Genomic DNA, 23,284 nt, shown 5'->3' on the forward strand with positions numbered 1-23,284 from the left:
CCTTAAACTCGAGCAGTCCAATTTTCAAAGCTCAATTTTCATCCCAGAGAAATGTGGATGAGCCTCTGATAAGCATCTGGGCTTCTGGACTGTTATTCCACGTATCGGGGTCCATTGGCCCTTTAAGCCTAGAGGCAGCCAGAAGACCCCGTTCCAGGAATACAGGAAGGAACAAAGGCAAAGGAAATGGCCTAAGCCAGAAGCGAGGAAGAGGTCCTAGGGAATGAGTAGTTGGATGGGAAAACCCAGGACGCTGCCCCTGTAAGGGACCGAGCCTGGGAGTCCTGTAGTGCAGAGCAGGGCAGGGCTCCTCTCTCTTCCAGCCAACTGCCTTCTCCCTCAGAACAGGGAGAGGCTGACAGGAGAAGGAAGCCAAAGCAAGAAGGCTGAGCTCCAGCTGTGAAGGACTGGGAACAGTAGTTTCCCCAGGAGCAGATGGGCACAGAAGGAGAGCCCCGGATGTGGAAGAAGAATCATAGAATCACAGAATATCAGGGTTGGAAGGGACCTCAGCTTTGCACTGTTTCTTTTTAAAAACTAGCCCCAGACGGGGGTGCGCATAGCCACAAACTACACCATCTGCTCAAGAAACTCCCTGAAAAAGCACAAGAACAAATCCGCAGAGACACACCCCGAGAACTCCGACCAGGGGTATTCTGTCTGCTACCCAAGATCCATAAACCTGGAAATCCCTGACGCCCCATCATCTCAGGCATTGGCACCCTGACAGCAGGATTGTCTCGCTATGTAGACTCCCTACCAGCACTCCCAGCTATCTTCGAGACACCACTGACTTCCTGAGGAAACTACAATCCATCGGTGATCTTCCTGATAACACCATCCTGGCCACTATGGATGTAGAAGCCCTCTACACCAACATTCCACACAAAGATGGACTACAGGCCGTCAGGAACAGGATCCCCGATAACGTCACGGCAAACCTGGTGGCTGATCTTTGTGACTTTGTCCTCACCCATAACTATTCCACATTTGGGGACAATGTATACTTTCAAATCAGCGGCACTGCTATGGGTACCCACATGGCCGCACAGTATGCCAACATTTTATGGCTGACTTAGAACAACACTTCCTCAGCTCTCGTCCCCTAAGGCCCCTACTCTACTTGTGCTACATTGATGACATCTTCATCATCTGGACCCACGGAAAAGGAGCCCTTGAGGAATTCCACCATGATTTCAACAATTTCCATCCCACCATCAACCTCAGCCTGGACCAGTCCACACAAGAGATCCACTTCCTGGACACTACGGTGCTAATAAGGGATGGTCACATCAACACCATCCTATACCAGAAACCTACTGACCGCTATGCTTACCTACATGCCTCCAGCTTTCATCCAGACCACACCACACGATCCATCATCTACAGCCAAGCCCTATAATACAACCGCATTTGCTCCAACCCCTCAGACAAACACCTACAAGATCTCTATCAAGCGTTCTTACAACTACAATACCCACCTGCTGAAGTGAAGAAACAGATTGAGAGAGCCAGAAGAGTACCCAGAAGTTGCCTACTACAGGACAGGACCAACAAAGAAAATAACAGAACGCTACTCGCCATCACCTTCAGCCCCCAAACTAAAGCCTCTCCAACACATCATCAAGGATCTACAACCTATCCTGAAGGATGACCCATCACTCTCACAGATCTTGGGAGACAGGCCAGTCCTTGCTTACAGACAGCCCCCCAACCTGAAGCAAATACTCACCAGCAACCACACACCACACAACAAAAACACAAACCCAGGAACCTACCCTTGCAGCAAAGCCCGTTGCCAACTGTGTCCACATATCTATTCGGGGGACACCATCACAGGGCCTAATCACATCAGCCACACTATCAGAGGCTCGTTCACCTGCACATCTACCAATGTGATATGTGCCAGCAATGCCCCTCGGCCATGTACATTGGCCAAACCGGACAGTCTCTACGTAAAAGAATAAATGGACACAAATCAGAGGTCAAGAATTATAACATTCAAAAACCAGTGGGAGAACACTTCAATCTCTTTGGTCACTCGATTATACACCTAAAAGTGGCCATACTTCAACAAAAAAACTTCAGAAACAGACTCCAACGAGAGACTGCTGAATTGCAATTAATTTGCAAACTGGATACAGTTAACTTAGGCTTGAATAAAGACTGGGAATGGATGTGTCATTACACAAAGTAAAACTATTTCCCCTTGTTTATTCCCACCCTTCACCCCCCCACTGTTACTCACACGTTCTTGTCAACAGCTGGAAATGGCCGACCTTGATTAGCACTACATAAGGTTCCCCCATGCCCCCGCTCTCGTGCTGGTAATAGCTCACCTTATCTGACCACTCTCGTTACAGTCTGTATGGTAACACCCATTGTTTCATGTTCTCTGTGTATATAAAATCTACCCACTGTATTTGCCGCTGTATGCATCCGATGAAGTGAGCTGTAGCTCACGAAAGCTTATGCTCAAATAAATTGGTTAGTCTCTAAGGTGCCACAAGTCCTCCTTTTCTCATAGCCACAGTGGGGTGCTCAGGAGGGAAGCAGCCCTGATACATCCCTGTTGAACCTGCTGAGCTTCAAGTATTGCCAGGCTTGTCTCCTGGCAATCTAACTGGTCTCTGCTTGCTTCAGAGCGGAGTTTCTCACTCATCACCCACGTGTGTTAACCTGGAGTCTCCTTTGCTGTGTCACTAGATCAGAACTGGGTCTCTTACATGCATCAAATACATGTCTCTGACCTCTCTCTGGCATCTGCTCTATTCCGTCTTGCTGGACTCTCAAGGGCTCGCTGCGATTTGTATCCTGCACGGCACCCAACATTTGGTTACGCTTGACAAAGAATACCAAAGAATTGTGGAGATTAAACATGAAAAGGACATACACTGGGTTATCTACTCCATCTTCTCGGCTACTTCAGCACTGGTCCCCAGAGGACCATTTTCTAATGCTTTGTCTTGCAGCAGACCCACCTTCTACTGCAGCTGGACAACTAAAAACAGCTCTAAAAAGAAGGCTCAGTGATCAGAGAAGCCTTTGCCTGTGCTCGGACTGTGACTACGACAGTATGGAGACAGTATGCTTCTGCGAGTGCAAGGAACAAGAGAGCACAGCAGAAAAGCTCAGGACGGCTCCTAAACAGGGACCTGGAAATCTATCCTGACCCACAAGAAGGGCCTGAAAGTTTTATTCTCATTTCCAAGTTGAAAGAACTGAAAAGCACAGATTAGGCCGAAAAGTCCCAATCAAAGAGGGACAGACATGCTTCAATGCAAATAAGAGAAAAAAGATACGAGGGGACCTGGACCAGAGGCATCCAGGGTAGGACTGCGATAATATTTAGACTGCAGCTTATGAATGTGTTGAATGTGAGATTCCTCTCCTGTTAAAAATGACATCTGTAGTTGTCATTTCTGACACGAGAGTTAACGCCTGGGTAACCAGATTTCTTGTAAGTTACATTTGCCAGGTACCCGGACAATGATGGTTCCTTCAGTCCAGTGCCCGACATCGCAGTCCACACAAGACAGACTAGATTATGCTGGGATAAACAGAACACGGGACAAAAAAACCCAACCAATCCCCAAACTGCATGATTCACTGAAAATCTTCTGATCGTATGACTTGACGGTACTCAAGAACAGGGATACTCACCACACAGGCCACAGAGCTGGCCCTTGTAACAACCGGACACTGAGACCTCCACATAGTGATTGCCGTCAAATCTGACCCAGAGACCAAAATCAGTTTCCAAAAGCACGTGGCGCCCGCTGATCTGGACCTTGATCTTGTTTTCAATCACCACGGGCAGGTTCCTTCTGGTGCCATTCACCTGAATAACACGTTGGGAAAGTCTGGTCACGACTAGGTACCCCCATAATTCCCAGGGAATCGCCCGTGAATAGTCTAGCCAACGAGTTCACTGGCAGGAATGTTCTCATTCACACTGGGAATTTGGAGGAAATCTGACAGAAAGTTCACAGAAAGCCATTTTCAACTGCCAATCCTGAGTATTCTCCGGGGAAGCCTCATTCTAAGAAGCACACCCAACCAATGAGAAAACAGAAACTCACCATGTGACCTTTACGTCCAATCAAATGTCTCAATTTTTGCAGGTCTCAGTTTAAGCATGTCAGATGATTAAAATACTCCTTTTAAATAACATTTCACTTACAGTCACTTTCCTGTTCTTCAGCAAGGAAATCTGAGTTCCATAGACATCCACGTGCACCGACTTTACATAGGAAACTTTGGTATTGGAGCCCCTGTGCTCATTGGTGGTGGACACGTCAAAGGGTGGAAGCCCCCTGGAGCCGTTGCACACTTTGGAGAGGGTGTAAGTGCAGTTTCCCATGAAATGGTGAACTCTGCCATCAAACGTGTAGTAATGCGGGTCCCCTGAGGCACTGCAGGTGGCACGGCCTTAAAAGGAAGAAACGTGGATTTATCCCCTGCAAATCCCTCCCACGTAACTGCACCCCTGTCACTTGCGCTCCACCGAGCACTTCATGTTGGTGCGCACTTCCTGCTCACGCCACTTCAGAGCTCACAGAAACAGCATCGACCGGGAACAGAGTGGGGAGGAGGCAGGCAAGCTGCCCCATCCCTAAATGCCATTGTGCTGTAACTGGAAGACATCTGCGAGGTTCCCTGGAAACTCAGGGAAGTCGTCCTCCCTGACGTGGGTCTTGATCTGGTGATGCGGAAACTAGGCTGAGACCTTCCAAACTCATTTTCCCTTCTGATCGGGGACAAGATCTGAACCCTGCTCTCACAGGGGGAGTGGGCCTCGGGAAGAAGCAGGAGTGGTCACCGTCAGGTCATATGAATTTCTGGCAGTGCAGATCTCGAGAGAGGAAGCTCCCATGTATCGCAACCCATTTCGCCACTTGAGAAGCTAAGTGACGAGCACAAGGCTCCACTGCAAGTCAGTGGCATCCCACGGAATAATAACGAGATGACGTGACTCCCTGTATCCTGCTTTCACCAGAAGTGACCACTTCCTTTTACAACCAATACAGTGTTCATGTTCCTCGGCTATGCCCAGCAATGTGATTTCTGAACACCTAGGAAACTGACAATAGCATTGTGGTTGCGTGAAACCCACTGGAAATATCTCATGGATTTTTCAAACTCTGTTACCTAGAAATGGAGGACACAGAACCAAAAATTCATTGTTAAAGAAGAGCACTCTTGGTCTACGTTGAATCTCAGCTCTAACGCTAAGGCCTTGGTTCTAAGTTGGAGCCAAACCCAGAAGAGACGTAGTAAACGGAAGCATATAAGATGTGGTTAAGTGCCTCTGAGAAGAGTTCGCAAGAGTTTGCTCTGTCTGCTCTGACCCCGAGCACTAGGGCAATCCCCAGGTTGTCCTCCAGCAAGACTCAAAGGCTTAGACAAACCTGCACTAGTTCCACACTTGGCGAGAGCTACCAGCTGCTTTACCATTTGTAAGGTGAAAAGGTTTTGGGTCGCACCGATGGAATAACTCTACCTGGGGGATGGGTCAGCATTACTGTTGGACTTGCCTTCCTAAAACATAAATGTGGAGTTTTCAAACAGCTATTAGGGTGGGAACGTAATCTGCAGTCAGGCACCAATTTCTCACCCCACATGTGAATGGGGAGGAGCTTTGTCCAACACAGAGGAACCCACGTTACCTGTCTGACAGGGCTCTGCTGTCGTTGGAGTTGCTGTGGTCGGGGAGTTTCCTGGCAAAATATACAAAGGAAATAACATGAAGAGGTTGGTCACTCTGTTCTGTGAGGAGTAGACTAGGACGACTCTTGAACAGTTTCCTCTTAGACTGGAAATGATCATGTGATCAGGAGAAATGTGATTCGAGAAACACTGAGTGCATGGCAAATCTCAAAATGCAATAGCTCTAATAACGCCTCGCGATAAACAGACGGAACGTGTCTTTAACCCCCCCCCCGTCCTCCTCTGTGAGCAGACAGAAGGATTTATTCGCAGCCACAGTCTTGTAGTTTTCCCACGATAGCTTATGCCCATATAAATTTTTTTGTCTCTAAGGTGCCTCAAGGACTCCTTGTTGTTTTTGCTGAAACAGACTAACACAGCAACTCTTCTGATTCCTGAATGTCTGAAACCTGTGAAAGTCAGGTATGCGTACCCTTGATGTAACTGAGATAGAATCATGTTGAGGGTAAGGTTGATTAAACCATGGTGCATATTGCCTTTTTAATATTGGTTGGAGATGGATGTTAAACTTAGTGCTGGAGTTTTTTTGACAATGTTTTAGACAATCTGAAGGAAAGGAACTTTTTCCCCCTTCATGTATCTCCTTCCATTCTCTTCTGGTTTTTTGTGCACAGCTGTGTCTTGGTGCAACCTAATTGCCACTAAAAGTTGTTTTGTCTTCTTTTTTCTAAGTTTGATCACAATATTTTTCTGATAGGGATTGTCTCTTAGAACGTATGCATACAGAACAAAATTAGGGCCTGTAAATGCTACTGCAATATAAATAATTGTTAGACACAGTAAATAACATTTGAAAATTAAGTTCCCAAAGTCAAGCACTGTAAAGTTAGGAAAATGCTGGAATGTAGACTGCCTCTGCCACCTTGCTTCAGACCCCTTTTGTGTAATCATTCTCATTAGACCTGGACTGTCATAAATATAAAGGGAAGGGAAACCACCTTTCTGCATACAGTGCTATAAAATCCCTCCTGGCCAGAGGCAAAGTCCTTTTACCTGTCAAGGGTTAAGAAGCTAAGATAACCTCGCTGGCACCTGCCCAAAATGACCAATGAGGAGACAAGATAGTTTAAAATCTGGAGGAGGGGGGAAACAAAGGGTCTGTCTGTCTGTGTGATGCTTTTTGCAGGGAACAGAAAAGGAAGGGAGTCTTAGAATTTAGTAAGTTATCTAGCTAGAGATGCGTAAGATTTCTGTTTTGTTTAAATGGCTGGTAAATAAGTTGTGCTGAATGGAATGTATATTCCTGTATTTGTGTCTTTTTGTAACTTAAGGTTTTGCCAAGAGGGATTCTCTGTGTTTTGAATCTAATTACTCTGTAAGGTATTCACCATCCTGATTACAGAGGTGTTTCTTTAACTTTTTCTTTAATTAAAATTCTTCTTTTAAGAACCTGATTGCTTTTTCCTTGTTTTTAAGATCCAAGGGTTTGGGTCTGTGTTCACGTATGCAAATTGGTGAGGATTTTTATCAAGCCTTCCCCAGGAAAGAGGGTGTAGGGCTTGGGGGGATATTTTGGGCGGAAGAAGTCTCCAAGTGGGCTTTTTCCCTGTTCTTTATTTAACACGCTTGGTGGTGGCAGCATGAGGTCCAAGGACAAAAGGTAAAAGTTTGTACCTTGGGGAAGTTTTAACCAAAGCTGGTAAGAATAAGCTTAGGGGGTCTTTCATGCAGGTCCCCACATCTGTATCCTAGGTTCAGAGTGGGGAAGGAATCTTGACATGAACAAATAAAGAATTTTTTTTATTCCCTGGAAATTCCAAAAAAATCAAAAAATATTTTGTTTCTCACTGAACTGAAAACGACTTTAAAAAAATTCAGCAAATCGAAAAGCAGAAAAAAATTGAGTCAAAACAAAGCAAAACATTTTGGCAACTTTGAAACAAAGAGAAAAGGTGTCAAGCTTACACAGAGCTCTTCTTCAGGTACGGGAAACTCACTCAGAATGTTCCTGCAAATGTCAAGGTGGCAGCTCAAATGCTTGGCTCTCTTTCCAACACACGCTGGTCTAATAAAAGATATGACCTCATCCACCTTGTCTCTCTAATTTCCTCGGATCGAGATGGCTACAACAACACTGCTAGTCGCCTGGATCCTTTCTAAGCTTTGGGACGTATTCTGCCCTCCCATTCACACGGAGTAAGAGCAGAAGAGCTGTGCAGAACCTGAGGATCGGCGTGACATGCCAATTAATTGCAGATCTTTAAGGAGTCATTTATATCAGAGAAATTCACCTGAACTTGGCGACGGAGGTGGTGTGGTTGTCCCTACAGAAGGGGTAGAGGTGGTTGATGTGGTGCTCACAGTTGTTGGAGGTCCATCTCCTACAAGGAGACAATGTCATAGAGATGTTCTGTAATTCACATGTTCTTGTTCCAAACAAAGGAAACACTGACCATGATCACCAAGTAGCCCTGTCCATAAAAACAGAAACTCTGACATGGTGCGCTGTACCTGGGCAATATCCGTTTATTAGAGATACATCATCCACTGCTACGTCACTGCGGAAATCTTCACCCCGCTGTCCCTCCAGGAGGATCTAGGGGAAGGGGAAGTTGCCAGAGTTAGTTTCTTTCATACCCATTTGTTCTTCATTAAAGCCCTATCATCGTAAGAGTCAAGGCAAATGATTTCACCTACCTGCATATTTCCTCCGCTATACACAGTGACTTCTGCCAAGTTCCACCTATCGCCCTTATTTCCTGTCTCTGACCAGACCAGATGTGATGCTGCATCCTCAGCGACATAAACTCTCAGTGCCATTGTGTGAGCCACTCCGTACATGTGATACCAGAAGCGGAAACAATGGGGTCCATTGGCACTGCACACAGGACTCTGCAAGTGAGCCACAGCTCCAGAGCTGGCCTCGCTCGCTTGCAAGTAGATGAAGTAACCATCTGAAACAAACAGTGTGTTACGAAGGAATGTACAAGCTATAGGACATGACAAACAATGACAACACTCCTAAGAGCATAAACATCACAGCCGACATTCGATCCTTAATGGAACACAAGTGATATAGAATTCTGTTGCCAGTGTTTCTACGGGAAGCGCACACAATTCCAGGAGAGACTCCAAACAGTGCTCTCAGCTCCTTCCTTTCCATTTATTTATCCAGTCATCTAGGTTTGTTGCTTTGCAGGCCACAGGGAGATGTTTTGTTGTGGTTGCAAGAGCCGGTTTCGGCTAAATAAGATATCCGGTCTCTTCCAATGAGGAAAGTCACTGATTTTTTGTGATATAATATTTTCACCCTGGATACCATTCATCCTCTAGTAATCCAAGGCTTGTTGATCTTAATGGGAGTCTTCTCCTTGACCTCCGTGGGCTCTGGATCTGCCCCGAGAGGCCTGGACTCTGTATTTGACCCAAAGGCCCTTCCAGCCTGCTCCTGAATTCCTTTCCTACTAACCACGTCATTACGCAAGAGAGCTAGGTGGAGGCTGCAGTCCCTACCTCCTGTCGTGTGGTCGTACGAGGGTCCCGTGTTTGGCGAGGAGGTTGGCCCCCGGTGTCGTTTCCAGTCCAAGCTGTCAGAGACTGACTGTGTCCAGTCACAGAAGTCAGTGTCAAATGAACAGGACATGTTACAAGGAGCTGGAGGAATTGGAAAAGGAACAGGAGAGAGGTGATATTTCCTGTGACGATCCCAAAGGAGGCTTCTCCCTGTCTCCCAACGCTAGCTCCCGGAGCAGGAACTTCCTACACACCTGTCACGTCTGCGGTAGCGAATGACTTTCTCCCTCAGACTACAGACATTTTAAAATATAGCATTTTTCCAAGTGGAAAGAGTTATGGCTAACATGCCAGTACAAACATGCCAGGAAAAGCAGCACTCCGAAGAAAGCTGCGGTCAGAGAGGAAACTTTGGAAAAACACTGGTAAAGGGCTTTTCTTGCTCCCCTGTGGCTACAGCCAGTGTACTGGTATTAGAGATGTTCTTATCTGCACAAATAAGACGGCACCTTCTACCATGCAACTCCCGCTTTGTGATTGCACTGTAGGAACAGTGACTAAATGCTCCTCCCCACAAATGCCGTGGGTGTACAATTTGGCACATAGGCATCTACTGATAGCGGCTGAAATTTACCGCAGATAGTGTCCGCCGTCCATTCCCCAAGAGAGACTCCTGCCTCTGCACAGGCTGCCGCATACGATTCCAGATCATTGCAGAGCTGCTCAGAGCTTCCTCCTGTGGCACACTGGTCGTAGACACAGCTCTCAAGGTACAGGTGGGGTGGCACCGCAGAACGGCAGGGTGCGAATGGGCCGTCGCGGTGCGTTAGGATTCCACACCGCTCCTTGGCTGCCAGCTGCTCGGCGGGAGTGCACGTTACCGGTGGCAGGATCGTTGTATTACACCTAGAGAACACAAAGGAACACAAGCTTACGCAGGCCTGGGGGTCTGAAAGTACACAATTCTCTTTAAAAATTGAGAGTAAATATGCATCCGTTGCCAGAAATGCTCAAATCCAACTTGAGGCACCTCTCCAAGGACTGCAAATCATCCACCAACATGAATACAAAGTAAAGGGCACGTTATTACATGCGGAGTTTGAAATCCTGAGACCTTTATTCACTTTCTAGTCTGTTATTCTTTAGGCCAGTGGTCCTCAGGCTGTGGGTCTTGCTCCCCGAGGGGGGCGCACAGGAACCTTTGAGGAGGCCCAGGGAGGCCCAGACCAGCCCCCATGGGGCGCGGGGAAGCAGCGCCACCCAGTCCTGCTCCGGCCCCAGCTACTCCAGCCCTGCTCCCCGGCCCCAGCTGCAGGTCCGGCCCCGACCTCGCACACTGGATCCCAGCTCCGCTCCTGGCCGCGGCCCCTGGCTTCAGGCATCCACCTGCCGGCCCCACTCCCAGCCGAGGCTCCAGCTGCAGCACCAGTCCCGCTCCCAACCGTTGCTCCCGGGGAGTCATGGCCCAGGAAAAGGGGAGGCATGGACAAAAACGTTTGGGGACCACTGCTTGAGGCTGAGGATGTGTCCCGTTGCCTTTCAGAACAAGAGGATGGAGAAGCCCTGTTAGTGATTCCGCAGTTCAGGGTCTCTTTTAAAATGGGCCATACCTTCCTATTTCTCTCTAAAAGTTGGGCGCCTTCCGGGGGAGTATTGAGGCCCTTTGTATTCTCTTTGCACCTTGGGTTTGGCTTCTCTGAGTTTATGCACGGAAAAGGTTTGAAATTTGACTTTGGATGAAATGTCTCCTTGCTACACAGACTATCCGGCATCCATGACCTCCCTTAAAAGACATTGTGTAGCTCCAGGAGACAAACAGGTAGGAAAGGGAACGAGGACATGAGCCACTCGCTGCCCTGGAGAGCAACACTGCTGAAGTACCAGGAGCTAAGGAGAGAGAGATTCCTGGGGATGGGCAGCACAGCTGCCCTGCTGCCACCCAGGGGCCCAGTCTTGCAGGGTGGGGGTGCTGCTGCAGGGAGTGCGTAGGGCCCAAGCGGTGATGTTAGGGACTCGGGCCCTGTGCAGACAGGCTGCCATGTAATGCAGAGCCACGTCCCTGGCAGGTTCTGCTGCGGGAGGGGCTGCTCCCACCTACACTGGCCCGAGCAACAGGGGCAGGTCGGCTCGAGTGCTCGCTCTGCCCGGAGGGGACAGTTTGGTCCGGAGACTTGATCTAGTCCTCTTTGAAATAGGACCGTCAGCCCGTGGCAGACTAGTGCAGGGTAGACTCACACCCTGGCTTGTGCAAAGTAATTCTTCATGGGGACAAGCCCTCTGTCAGAATCAATATTGCTACTCTCATTCGCAGGAGAAAAGGAAAACAGGACGTCCTCTCGCAGGGGAAAAGCGGAATAACCTGAGTGGAGTCAGGATGGAAATAACATTTCCTTTGCACTGGGTCCAGGAGACAGCCCATCTAGAAGTCGCTTCTGCGTATAAATAGGTAACATAATTGGTAATGCCAACGTGTGCATTTAGTCTTGCTAATGCCAGACTGAACCTAGATCAACAGTCTCACTTTCCAGTGCGCTGTCTACCTAGGGACTGTTAATCAACAATGACTCACGGCCACTCATCGTCAGGCACCCTCCAGCTGGCTCCAAATTCATTGGCGTCTGCCACCACGACCCCATCAGGTCTCGTGAAGTCGTCCTGCTGGGTCCCCGTGTACGTCCCGCACAATCCGCACAGCCGCCCTTTGTACTTCTCAGTCACTCTTACAAAGAGCTCGTGGTCCCCATTGAACTGCAGCTGGACGCCCAGGGTGGTAGTAATTTGTACGTAGCGTCCGATGAGTGAAACGGTCACTCCAGGGAGAGGAGTTTCAGGGGGAGAGGCCAGGGCACCATTAATCTGAATGGGAAAGAAGGACAGAAGGAAAAGTGTATGTTCTGCACTGTCACGTTCCCAAAGAACCTTGCTTTTTCATATCTTGCATATAGTGCAGAATGAAGAAAAATATTCTGGGGCGCAGACTTTTCCAGACATGGCATTTGTAAAGTGTAAACAAAAACCATCGGTAGAACACTTCTTGGCTTTTAAAAAGCACTGGAATTTATGGAAATATTTGCCACATCCAAACCACGCAAGCCCCCTTGCATTTTCGGGGCTCTTCTCTGCACCCTCTCCCCTTTCGGTAAAGTCTTTTTAAAAGGTGAGCACCGGAACAGGTGTCCGCGGTACTCTGTTATCAGCCTCAAGAATGCCGCACGCACAGGTAAAATCACCTGCCGGCTTCAACTCACTACTTCCCTGTGTGCGTGTACCCAAAACTACATTTTCTCTGAGTGGGCCCCGCTTACCAGGATCCAGACGGCTCTGTATGACTGCCCTGTCCTCATCATTATTTTAGTACGTCCTCAGTCTTTGTGTCATCCACCATTTGAATCACAGCTATCAACTTATATTTGCTTTCAAATCATTGATAGAAATACTGATTAGTGCCCGTTTTAGAACTGATCCCCGCAGAACCCCAATAGATGTAGCCCCAAAGGACGACGATTCCCCACATCATTACCAGGGTCACACCACTTGTCATTTTTAACTCTTGACACAACTTTCTCACTCTTCCAGTCTTCTGGGAGGTCCCTGGTAGTCCGAGATTTATTAAAAATCAACCTCAGTGGGCCAGAGATCTCCCCCAGCCATTCGAGAACTCTTGGGTGCAAGTGATCACGGCCGGCTGATTTTAAAATGTTTACTCCCAACACATGCTCTTTTACACCTTCTCTAGTTATGAATGGCCTGGAAAGAAAGTCATTATTCTCAGGCACTATAAATCTCCAATCGCTTAACTTCACTAATCACTGGGAGGCGAGAATGAATTTTTATGCGGACTGTACAGACAGGTGCACTGAGAAACAGAGAGGGTAAGCGGGTCACCCAAGCTCACCCAAGTAATGAGGACTCTTGTTCTTAATTCAAGTCACTAGACAGTATTTGCTGACATGGATTCCAAGATCTCAAGGGGCCTATTTCTTGTAACGCATTGAGAGTTTAAGAAAGACTATAGGCTGGTTAAAGCAGATTCACATGACATAAAAAGCACACAACGGAATACATTCCGGATGAAGATGAGATAGGCGCTTACGTAGACCATCCTGTTCTTCCTGAGGGCAATGTGGACGCCATCCAGGGTGAGAGCGACGGAGTTAATGGCTGTCCAGCTGGGGCTGCCCCGGTGTTCATTTCGAGTGGTAACCCTAAAACTGCCAGAGGAGTTATCGCAGGTCTCCACCACGGTGTAGTTGCAGGCACCCTGGAAGTGGTGAAGTTTCCCATCAAAGGTGGTGTAATGTGGGTCACCGTAGATGTGGCACGTCGCGGTGCCGGCGGGATAACATCCCCGCAGGCCATTTTGAATCTTGCAGATCTCATCTGGACCACAAGACAGCTCACTGCACGTCATGATGCCATTTCCAAGACACTCACAACGGCTCGTGCAGTTCTCCGTCACAACGCGCTCTCCTTCCTGCCGGGAGACACACACAAGAAATGCATGAACGGATGCCATTAAAGAGGGTGATGCTGGCAGATCAGTTCCCCACCCAGGGCGCTGAGGTCCGTGGTTTCACTCACACTGTAGTATATGTCCTGGAACACACAGCCACACTTGGCTTCTGGCACACAGGCACTTCCGCTGAGCACGAATCCAAAATTACACGCGCAGCCCTCGACACAGGGCTTGCTGCAGTTCTCGGGGGCGAGGCGGTCCAGACATGTGGCAGGGCAGGCAGTCATACAAGGCTCGTAGTGGCTGTTGGGAGCAGAGCAGGTGGGAGCTGAAAGGGTAACGAGGGGAAGAGAATTAAGATCGACAAAGCCCCCTTGGAAACACGCCCCACAGGGAGACAGACGTGGTGACAAGGGTTCTTCACAACCACGTAAGGTCAATAAAGAACAAATTTGTTTGCTGAACAAGGACTGGATGCTCCAGATTTGCTACTCACCGCAGAAGGTGGCATTTCTCCAGGGGGGGAGCGTCACCCCGGCTTCCTGACACGCATCCGCGTAGGTCGCCAGAGCGCTACACAGGAGCTCCTCACTCCCATTCAGCGCACAGAGGTCATAGACGCAGCTCTCAAAGATGCTCTCAGGATTGATCACGGAGTGGCAGACCGCAAAGGGGCCAGGCCTCTGGGTTATCATGCCACAGAATCTGTCTGTTCTGTAGAGGTTCTCCCGGTCTGCAGGGCAGGGGTCTGGTGGTGGGATGCCACCGCAAGAGGGATCGTCGTCCATGACACGCCAGCTGTTTCCCAGCTCATTAGAGTTCTTGGCTTGCTGCCCATCGGGCATCATATAGTCATCCTGTCTCCGACCGTTAAAGTTACCGCACATGCCACAGGTCCTGTTGAAATAGGTGGTGGGCACCTTCACTTCCACCGAGTGATCGGTGTCATAGGAAACCCTCAGTCTGAAATCTGTCTCTAGGGTAACGTATCGTCCGCTCCTGCTCACTCTGATTGACCCACCAGCTGCACTGACAGGAAGGGTCATTAGCACCTCATTGACCTAATGGGAAACGGAAGGAAAAGTACCACGTGATTTCCACAGCGTGAGGCCCTAGGACACTTGTAAGGGAGAAATTAGCAATGAAATTGACTCATTCTCTGCAAATAATTACTATGTGAAATAGTAACATGCATTTCCGGATTGTTTCTCTCTCGGCGCAAGTTGTCCAGATGTAACACCCAAACCTCAGGAAGGCTCCTGCTGCCTGCTGCAGACGGTCCCTGTAGACCGTCTTGATATAAAGTTTGAAAGATCAGGAGTCACGGATTCCCCTTCATGGAATCACAGAATCATAGAATATCAGGCTTGGAAGGGACCTCAGGAGGTCATCTAGTCCAACCCCCTGCTCAAAGCAGGACCAATCCCCAACTAAATCATCCCAGCCGGGGCTTTTTTTAAGCCTGACCTTAAAAACCTCTCAGGAAGGAGATTCCACCACCTCCCTAGGTAACCCATTCCAGTGCTTCACCGCCCTCCTAGCGCAAATGGTTTTCCTAATATCCAACCGAAACCTCCCCCACTGCAACTTGAGACCATTACTCCTTGTTCTGTCATCTGCTACTACGGAGAACACTCTAGATCCATCCTCTTTGGAACCCCCTTTCGGGTAGTTGAAAGCAGCTATCAAATCCCCCCTCATTCTTCTCTTCTGCAGACTAAACAATCCCAGTTCCCTCAGCCTCTCCTCATAAGTCATGTGCTCCAGCCCCCCAGCCATCTTTGTTGCCCTCCGCTGGACTCTTTCCAATTTTTCCACATCCTTCTTGTAGTGTGGGGCCCAAAACTGGACACAGTACTCCAGATGAGGCCTCACCAATGCCGAATAGAGGGGAACGATCAAGTCCCTCGATCTGCTGGCAATGCTCCTACTTACACAGCCCAAAATGCCGTTTGCCTTTTTGGCAACCAGGGCACACTCTTGACTCATATTCAACAGAGGAGAGTGAGAAACGGTCACCTTTACAGAAGGACACAGAGCAAAGCTCACTCCCCATCTGGAATCCGCCTACTGAGGAAATGCTCCTTACCAGCACTTGGCTCGGACGGTTTCTGAGAATTTCTATGTGTTGTCCATAAACCTCCACCAGGACTTTCTGCACATAGGACACCGTGGGCTTCCCTCGATGCTCGTTCTTGGCTTCTACGTTGAAATAAGGCAGAGAGCTGGAGTTGGCGCACACTTTGGCCAGCGTGTAGGTGCAGATCCCCATGAAGTGGTGAGTCTCTCTGTCAAACGTGTTGTAATGAGGGTCGTTGTGGACGCGGCAGATCCCGTAAGTCTCAGGGTAGCAGCCAGGTCTTCCGTTCTGAACCCCACAGTAATGATCGGCTGGGCAGGCTGCGTTCGAGCACGTTACTTTGCTCCCCTGAGAGGGACATCTGCATTTAGAGGAGCAGGTGTCATCGGTCCAGAATTCAGAGCCAACAGGGTAGTGTTTGCCATTGTGCCAACACCCGCACTGACTGCTGGGGACACAGCCGTCGTTGTAGAGAAGATAGCCACTGTCGCACACGCATCCTTCCACACACGGCAGGCTGCAGCTGGCAGGAGCCATCGGGTTGACACAGGTAGCAGGGCAGGCTGCCGTGCATGCTTCATAGTGACTGTTGCGTGGACAGTCAATGGCTGGAGAAAACAAAAGCTCTGTCATAGATCAGAAAGTATTACACTAATCAATTCTCTTTGCTACCTGTTCACAGGTAATTATTTCATACGCAGTGCGATGATACGCCAGCTTCAGTTCTACTTAGCTACGGTATCAGCTGCACCAATTGATGCCAGGTTAGTTTCTCGGAAACGGAAACTCCCAAGGTTCTACTGCAACTGCAGAAGAGCACGATGCACAATGAAACCTAAAACAATGCCTCAGCCCGTGCAATGCTTTCACGTTGTCCTGGTTCCAAACAATTTCTTTTCTTGAGCTATGAAAGCCATTCCAAACACGCGCACGAAACTCGCAGTGGAAAATCTCTCGTTTGCTTGTACTTACGGCAGAAGGTAGCATTCCTCCAGGCATCTATCTCAGCTCCCCTTGACCGACAGGCATCTGCATAAGACTGCAGACTCTTGCAGAGGGAGTCGGGATCCATTTGCAATTCACACTGGTCATAAACGCAGCCGCTGAAGTAAATGGTAGGATCTAGCACCCCGTGGCACTTTTTAAATGGGCCGTTCACATCTGTCAGGAGACCACAGAAAGCACTGCTGGCAATGATTTGCTTATCACTCTCGTCGCAGACTGGGTCATGGCCTGTTCCTGGAGGACAACTGAGAGAAAAGAGAGAAGCCCTTGGTTGGTTGCGTGGCTTTCCCTTGACATTTGATATTTCTCAGGCAATTCCAGATCTGCCCTGAGAGCTACGAACCTGCTGTGGTTGGAGACCTGCCAGCTGTTGCCAAGGCTGGTAGAGTCTGGCTCCAGCACCCCATCTGGATTCAGAAAGTCGTCCGCTGCGTTCCCGTTGTAGTTCCCACACATCCCACAAACCTTCTCTTTAAAGGAGCTCGGAAGGGTCACTTCCACTCGATGGTTCCCATCAAACTTCACGGTCAACCCAAAGTCTGTGCTGACCATGACGTAAAGCCCACTGGAGGAGATTTGCACACCCGGCGATGGTGCAAAGGGGATGATAATCTCTCCCTTTCCATTTACCTAGGCATGAAGAAGGCAAGCCCTGCACGTAAAGAAATGATCTTCCACGGTCCTTCTCAACAAGCCACTCAGCCCCCGTCCCTGCACCTACCTTCACGACTCCCCCCTTCTCTAGTGTTATCCTGAGGCCACGAACATCAACGTCCACATATTGAACATAGGACACGCGTGTGTTGCCTCCTCTGCGCTCATTCGCTGCTTCCACATTGAAGTAGGGCAGCGTGCTGTTCCCATCACATAGTTTGGACAGGGTGTAGGCGCAGGTCCCCATGAAATGATGGGTTTGTTTATCAAAGGTATAGTAGTGAGGGTCCCCTGCTACCACACAAGACTCTGGGGGGCAAAGCACAATAAATCACAGCTTTACTTCAATCACTTCCACAGTGGCTTCAGGTCCTGTTAGAGTCGGACAACCTGGTTTGGAAACATTCGTTCCAGGCCTGAGCTCTTCACCGGCCGCCACCCATCACGCTTAGAATACTTCCTACTGCACCTGCTTCCCGGGTTTCCTGATAGGAATTAGCCTGTTCACCAAAGAGACAAGGTGGGGGAGGTGATCTCTTTTCTTGGGCCAACTTCCGTTGCTGAGAGAGACAAGGTGTCAAGCTTACACAGAGCTCTTCTTCAGGTACGGGAAACTCACTCAGAATGTTCCTGCAAATGTCAAGGTGGCAGCTCAAATGCTTGGCTCTCTTTCCAACACACGCTGGTCTAATAAAAGATATGACCTCATCCACCTTGTCTCTCTAATTTCCTCGGATCGAGATGGCTACAACAACACTGCTAGTCGCCTGGATCCTTTCTAAGCTTTGGGACGTATTCTGCCCTCCCATTCACACGGAGTAAGAGCAGAAGAGCTGTGCAGAACCTGAGGATCGGCGTGACATGCCAATTAATTGCAGATCTTTAAGGAGTCATTTATATCAGAGAAATTCACCTGAACTTGGCGACGGAGGTGGTGTGGTTGTCCCTACAGAAGGGGTAGAGGTGGTTGATGTGGTGCTCACAGTTGTTGGAGGTCCATCTCCTACAAGGAGACAATGTCATAGAGATGTTCTGTAATTCACATGTTCTTGTTCCAAACAAAGGAAACACTGACCATGATCACCAAGTAGCCCTGTCCATAAAAACAGAAACTCTGACATGGTGCGCTGTACCTGGGCAATATCCGTTTATTAGAGATACGTCATCCACTGCTACGTCACTGCGGAAATCTTCACCCCGCTGTCCCTCCAGGAGGATCTAGGGGAAGGGGAAGTTGCCAGAGTTAGTTTCTTTCATACCCATTTGTTCTTCATTAAAGCCCTATCATCGTAAGAGTCAAGGCAAATGATTTCACCTACCTGCATATTTCCTCCGCTATACACAGTGACTTCTGCCAAGTTCCACCTATCGCCCTTATTTCCTGTCTCTGACCAGACCAGACGTGATGCTGCATCCTCAGCGACATAAACTCTCAGTGCCATTGTGTGAGCCACTCCGTACATGTGATACCAGAAGCGGAAACAATGGGGTCCATTGGCACTGCACACAGGACTCTGCAAGTGAGCCACAGCTCCAGAGCTGGCCTCGCTCGCTTGCAAGTAGATGAAGTAACCATCTGAAACAAACAGTGTGTTACGAAGGAATGTACAAGCTATAGGACATGACAAACAATGACAACACTCCTAAGAGCATAAACATCACAGCCGACATTCGATCCTTAATGGAACACAAGTGATATAGAATTCTGTTGCCAGTGTTTCTACGGGAAGCGCACACAATTCCAGGAGAGACTCCAAACAGTGCTCTCAGCTCCTTCCTTTCCATTTATTTATCCAGTCATCTAGGTTTGTTGCTTTGCAGGCCACAGGGAGATGTTTTGTTGTGGTTGCAAGAGCCGGTTTCGGCTAAATAAGATATCCGGTCTCTTCCAATGAGGAAAGTCACTGATTTTTTGTGATATAATATTTTCACCCTGGATACCATTCATCCTCTAGTAATCCAAGGCTTGTTGATCTTAATGGGAGTCTTCTCCTTGACCTCCGTGGGCTCTGGATCTGCCCCGAGAGGCCTGGACTCTGTATTTGACCCAAAGGCCCTTCCAGCCTGCTCCTGAATTCCTTTCCTACTAACCACGTCATTACGCAAGAGAGCTAGGTGGAGGCTGCAGTCCCTACCTCCTGTCGTGTGGTCGTACGAGGGTCCCGTGTTTGGCGAGGAGGTTGGCCCCCGGTGTCGTTTCCAGTCCAAGCTGTCAGAGACTGACTGTGTCCAGTCACAGAAGTCAGTGTCAAATGAACAGGACATGTTACAAGGAGCTGGAGGAATTGGAAAAGGAACAGGAGAGAGGTGATATTTCCTGTGACGATCCCAAAGGAGGCTTCTCCCTGTCTCCCAACGCTAGCTCCCGGAGCAGGAACTTCCTACACACCTGTCACGTCTGCGGTAGCGAATGACTTTCTCCCTCAGACTACAGACATTTTAAAATATAGCATTTTTCCAAGTGGAAAGAGTTATGGCTAACATGCCAGTACAAACATGCCAGGAAAAGCAGCACTCCGAAGAAAGCTGCGGTCAGAGAGGAAACTTTGGAAAAACACTGGTAAAGGGCTTTTCTTGCTCCCCTGTGGCTACAGCCAGTGTACTGGTATTAGAGATGTTCTTATCTGCACAAATAAGACGGCACCTTCTACCATGCAACTCCCGCTTTGTGATTGCACTGTAGGAACAGTGACTAAATGCTCCTCCCCACAAATGCCGTGGGTGTACAATTTGGCACATAGGCATCTACTGATAGCGGCTGAAATTTACCGCAGATAGTGTCCGCCGTCCATTCCCCAAGAGAGACTCCTGCCTCTGCACAGGCTGCCGCATACGATTCCAGATCATTGCAGAGCTGCTCAGAGCTTCCTCCTGTGGCACACTGGTCGTAGACACAGCTCTCAAGGTACAGGTGGGGTGGCACCGCAGAACGGCAGGGTGCGAATGGGCCGTCGCGGTGCGTTAGGATTCCACACCGCTCCTTGGCTGCCAGCTGCTCGGCGGGAGTGCACGTTACCGGTGGCAGGATCGTTGTATTACACCTAGAGAACACAAAGGAACACAAGCTTACGCAGGCCTGGGGGTCTGAAAGTACACAATTCTCTTTAAAAATTGAGAGTAAATATGCATCCGTTGCCAGAAATGCTCAAATCCAACCTGAGGCACCTCTCCAAGGACTGCAAATCATCCACCAACATGAATACAAAGTAAAGGGCACGTTATTACATGCGGAGTTTGAAATCCTGAGACCTTTATTCACTTTCTAGTCTGTTATTCTTTAGGCCAGTGGTCCTCAGGCTGTGGGTCTTGCTCCCCGAGGGGGGCGCACAGGAACCTTTGAGGAGGCCCAGGGAGGCCCAGACCAGCCCCCATGGGGCGCGGGGAAGCAGCGCCACCCAGTCCTGCTCCGGCCCCAGCTACTCCAGCCCTGCTCCCCGGCCCCAGCTGCAGGTCCGGCCCCGACCTCGCACACTGGATCCCAGCTCCGCTCCTGGCCGCGGCCCCTGGCTTCAGGCATCCACCTGCCGGCCCCACTCCCAGCCGAGGCTCCAGCTGCAGCACCAGTCCCGCTCCCAACCGTTGCTCCCGGGGAGTCATGGCCCAGGAAAAGGGGAGGCATGGACAAAAACGTTTGGGGACCACTGCTTGAGGCTGAGGATGTGTCCCGTTGCCTTTCAGAACAAGAGGATGGAGAAGCCCTGTTAGTGATTCCGCAGTTCAGGGTCTCTTTTAAAATGGGCCATACCTTCCTATTTCTCTCTAAAAGTTGGGCGCCTTCCGGGGGAGTATTGAGGCCCTTTGTATTCTCTTTGCACCTTGGGTTTGGCTTCTCTGAGTTTATGCACGGAAAAGGTTTGAAATTTGACTTTGGATGAAATGTCTCCTTGCTACACAGACTATCCGGCATCCATGACCTCCCTTAAAAGACATTGTGTAGCTCCAGGAGACAAACAGGTAGGAAAGGGAACGAGGACATGAGCCACTCGCTGCCCTGGAGAGCAACACTGCTGAAGTACCAGGAGCTAAGGAGAGAGAGATTCCTGGGGATGGGCAGCACAGCTGCCCTGCTGCCACCCAGGGGCCCAGTCTTGCAGGGTGGGGGTGCTGCTGCAGGGAGTGCGTAGGGCCCAAGCGGTGATGTTAGGGACTCGGGCCCTGTGCAGACAGGCTGCCATGTAATGCAGAGCCACGTCCCTGGCAGGTTCTGCTGCGGGAGGGGCTGCTCCCACCTACACCGGCCCGAGCAACAGGGGCAGGTCGGCTCGAGTGCTCGCTCTGCCCGGAGGGGACAGTTTGGTCCGGAGACTTGATCTAGTCCTCTTTGAAATAGGACCGTCAGCCCGTGGCAGACTAGTGCAGGGTAGACTCACACCCTGGCTTGTGCAAAGTAATTCTTCATGGGGACAAGCCCTCTGTCAGAATCAATATTGCTACTCTCATTCGCAGGAGAAAAGGAAAACAGGACGTCCTCTCGCAGGGGAAAAGCGGAATAACCTGAGTGGAGTCAGGATGGAAATAACATTTCCTTTGCACTGGGTCCAGGAGACAGCCCATCTAGAAGTCGCTTCTGCGTATAAATAGGTAACATAATTGGTAATGCCAACGTGTGCATTTAGTCTTGCTAATGCCAGACTGAACCTAGATCAACAGTCTCACTTTCCAGTGCGCTGTCTACCTAGGGACTGTTAATCAACAATGACTCACGGCCACTCATCGTCAGGCACCCTCCAGCTGGCTCCAAATTCATTGGCGTCTGCCACCACGACCCCATCAGGTCTCGTGAAGTCGTCCTGCTGGGTCCCCGTGTACGTCCCGCACAATCCGCACAGCCGCCCTTTGTACTTCTCAGTCACTCTTACAAAGAGCTCGTGGTCCCCATTGAACTGCAGCTGGACGCCCAGGGTGGTAGTAATTTGTACGTAGCGTCCGATGAGTGAAACGGTCACTCCAGGGAGAGGAGTTTCAGGGGGAGAGGCCAGGGCACCATTAATCTGAATGGGAAAGAAGGACAGAAGGAAAAGTGTATGTTCTGCACTGTCACGTTCCCAAAGAACCTTGCTTTTTCATATCTTGCATATAGTGCAGAATGAAGAAAAATATTCTGGGGTGCAGACTTTTCCAGACATGGCATTTGTAAAGTGTAAACAAAAACCATCGGTAGAACACTTCTTGGCTTTTAAAAAGCACTGGAATTTATGGAAATATTTGCCACATCCAAACCACGCAAGCCCCCTTGCATTTTCGGGGCTCTTCTCTGCACCCTCTCCCCTTTCGGTAAAGTCTTTTTAAAAGGTGAGCACCGGAACAGGTGTCCGCGGTACTCTGTTATCAGCCTCAAGAATGCCGCACGCACAGGTAAAATCACCTGCCGGCTTCAACTCACTACTTCCCTGTGTGCGTGTACCCAAAACTACATTTTCTCTGAGTGGGCCCCGCTTACCAGGATCCAGACGGCTCTGTATGACTGCCCTGTCCTCATCATTATTTTAGTACGTCCTCAGTCTTTGTGTCATCCACCATTTGAATCACAGCTATCAACTTATATTTGCTTTCAAATCATTGATAGAAATACTGATTAGTGCCCGTTTTAGAACTGATCCCCGCAGAACCCCAATAGATGTAGCCCCAAAGGACGACGATTCCCCACATCATTACCAGGGTCACACCACTTGTCATTTTTAACTCTTGACACAACTTTCTCACTCTTCCAGTCTTCTGGGAGGTCCCTGGTAGTCCGAGATTTATTAAAAATCAACCTCAGTGGGCCAGAGATCTCCCCCAGCCATTCGAGAACTCTTGGGTGCAAGTGATCACGGCCGGCTGATTTTAAAATGTTTACTCCCAACACATGCTCTTTTACACCTTCTCTAGTTATGAATGGCCTGGAAAGAAAGTCATTATTCTCA

At 49.3% G+C, this 23,284-nt stretch overlaps 1 protein-coding gene across 1 annotated transcript in view; it reads right to left on the reverse strand.

Annotated features, from left to right (window-relative positions):
- The window catches only part of LOC311525769 (IgGFc-binding protein-like), a gene marked incomplete at both ends in the record, with an annotated part of 148,490 nt that overhangs the window by 55,792 nt on the left and 69,414 nt on the right, over window positions 1-23,284 (reverse strand). Inside the window, 21 exons of the mRNA XM_084638109.1 lie at window positions 3,664-3,841; window positions 4,184-4,415; window positions 5,670-5,720; window positions 7,962-8,051; window positions 8,441-8,624; window positions 9,184-9,324; window positions 9,818-10,089; window positions 11,753-12,039; window positions 13,247-13,657; window positions 13,765-13,967; window positions 14,136-14,700; window positions 15,729-16,327; window positions 16,692-16,969; window positions 17,068-17,354; window positions 17,446-17,687; window positions 18,292-18,381; window positions 18,512-18,596; window positions 18,698-18,954; window positions 19,514-19,654; window positions 20,148-20,419; window positions 22,083-22,369. Of these exons, the coding sequence (XP_084494235.1) occupies window positions 3,664-3,841; window positions 4,184-4,415; window positions 5,670-5,720; window positions 7,962-8,051; window positions 8,441-8,624; window positions 9,184-9,324; window positions 9,818-10,089; window positions 11,753-12,039; window positions 13,247-13,657; window positions 13,765-13,967; window positions 14,136-14,700; window positions 15,729-16,327; window positions 16,692-16,969; window positions 17,068-17,354; window positions 17,446-17,687; window positions 18,292-18,381; window positions 18,512-18,596; window positions 18,698-18,954; window positions 19,514-19,654; window positions 20,148-20,419; window positions 22,083-22,369 (5,152 nt within the window). The remainder of the gene's footprint in view (window positions 1-3,663; window positions 3,842-4,183; window positions 4,416-5,669; window positions 5,721-7,961; window positions 8,052-8,440; window positions 8,625-9,183; window positions 9,325-9,817; window positions 10,090-11,752; window positions 12,040-13,246; window positions 13,658-13,764; window positions 13,968-14,135; window positions 14,701-15,728; window positions 16,328-16,691; window positions 16,970-17,067; window positions 17,355-17,445; window positions 17,688-18,291; window positions 18,382-18,511; window positions 18,597-18,697; window positions 18,955-19,513; window positions 19,655-20,147; window positions 20,420-22,082; window positions 22,370-23,284) is intronic.

The sequence above is a fragment of the Lepidochelys olivacea genome (assembly GCF_965140295.1).
Source record: "Lepidochelys olivacea isolate rLepOli2 genome assembly, chromosome: 9".
In the NCBI taxonomy this organism is placed as follows: Eukaryota; Metazoa; Chordata; order Testudines; family Cheloniidae; genus Lepidochelys; species Lepidochelys olivacea.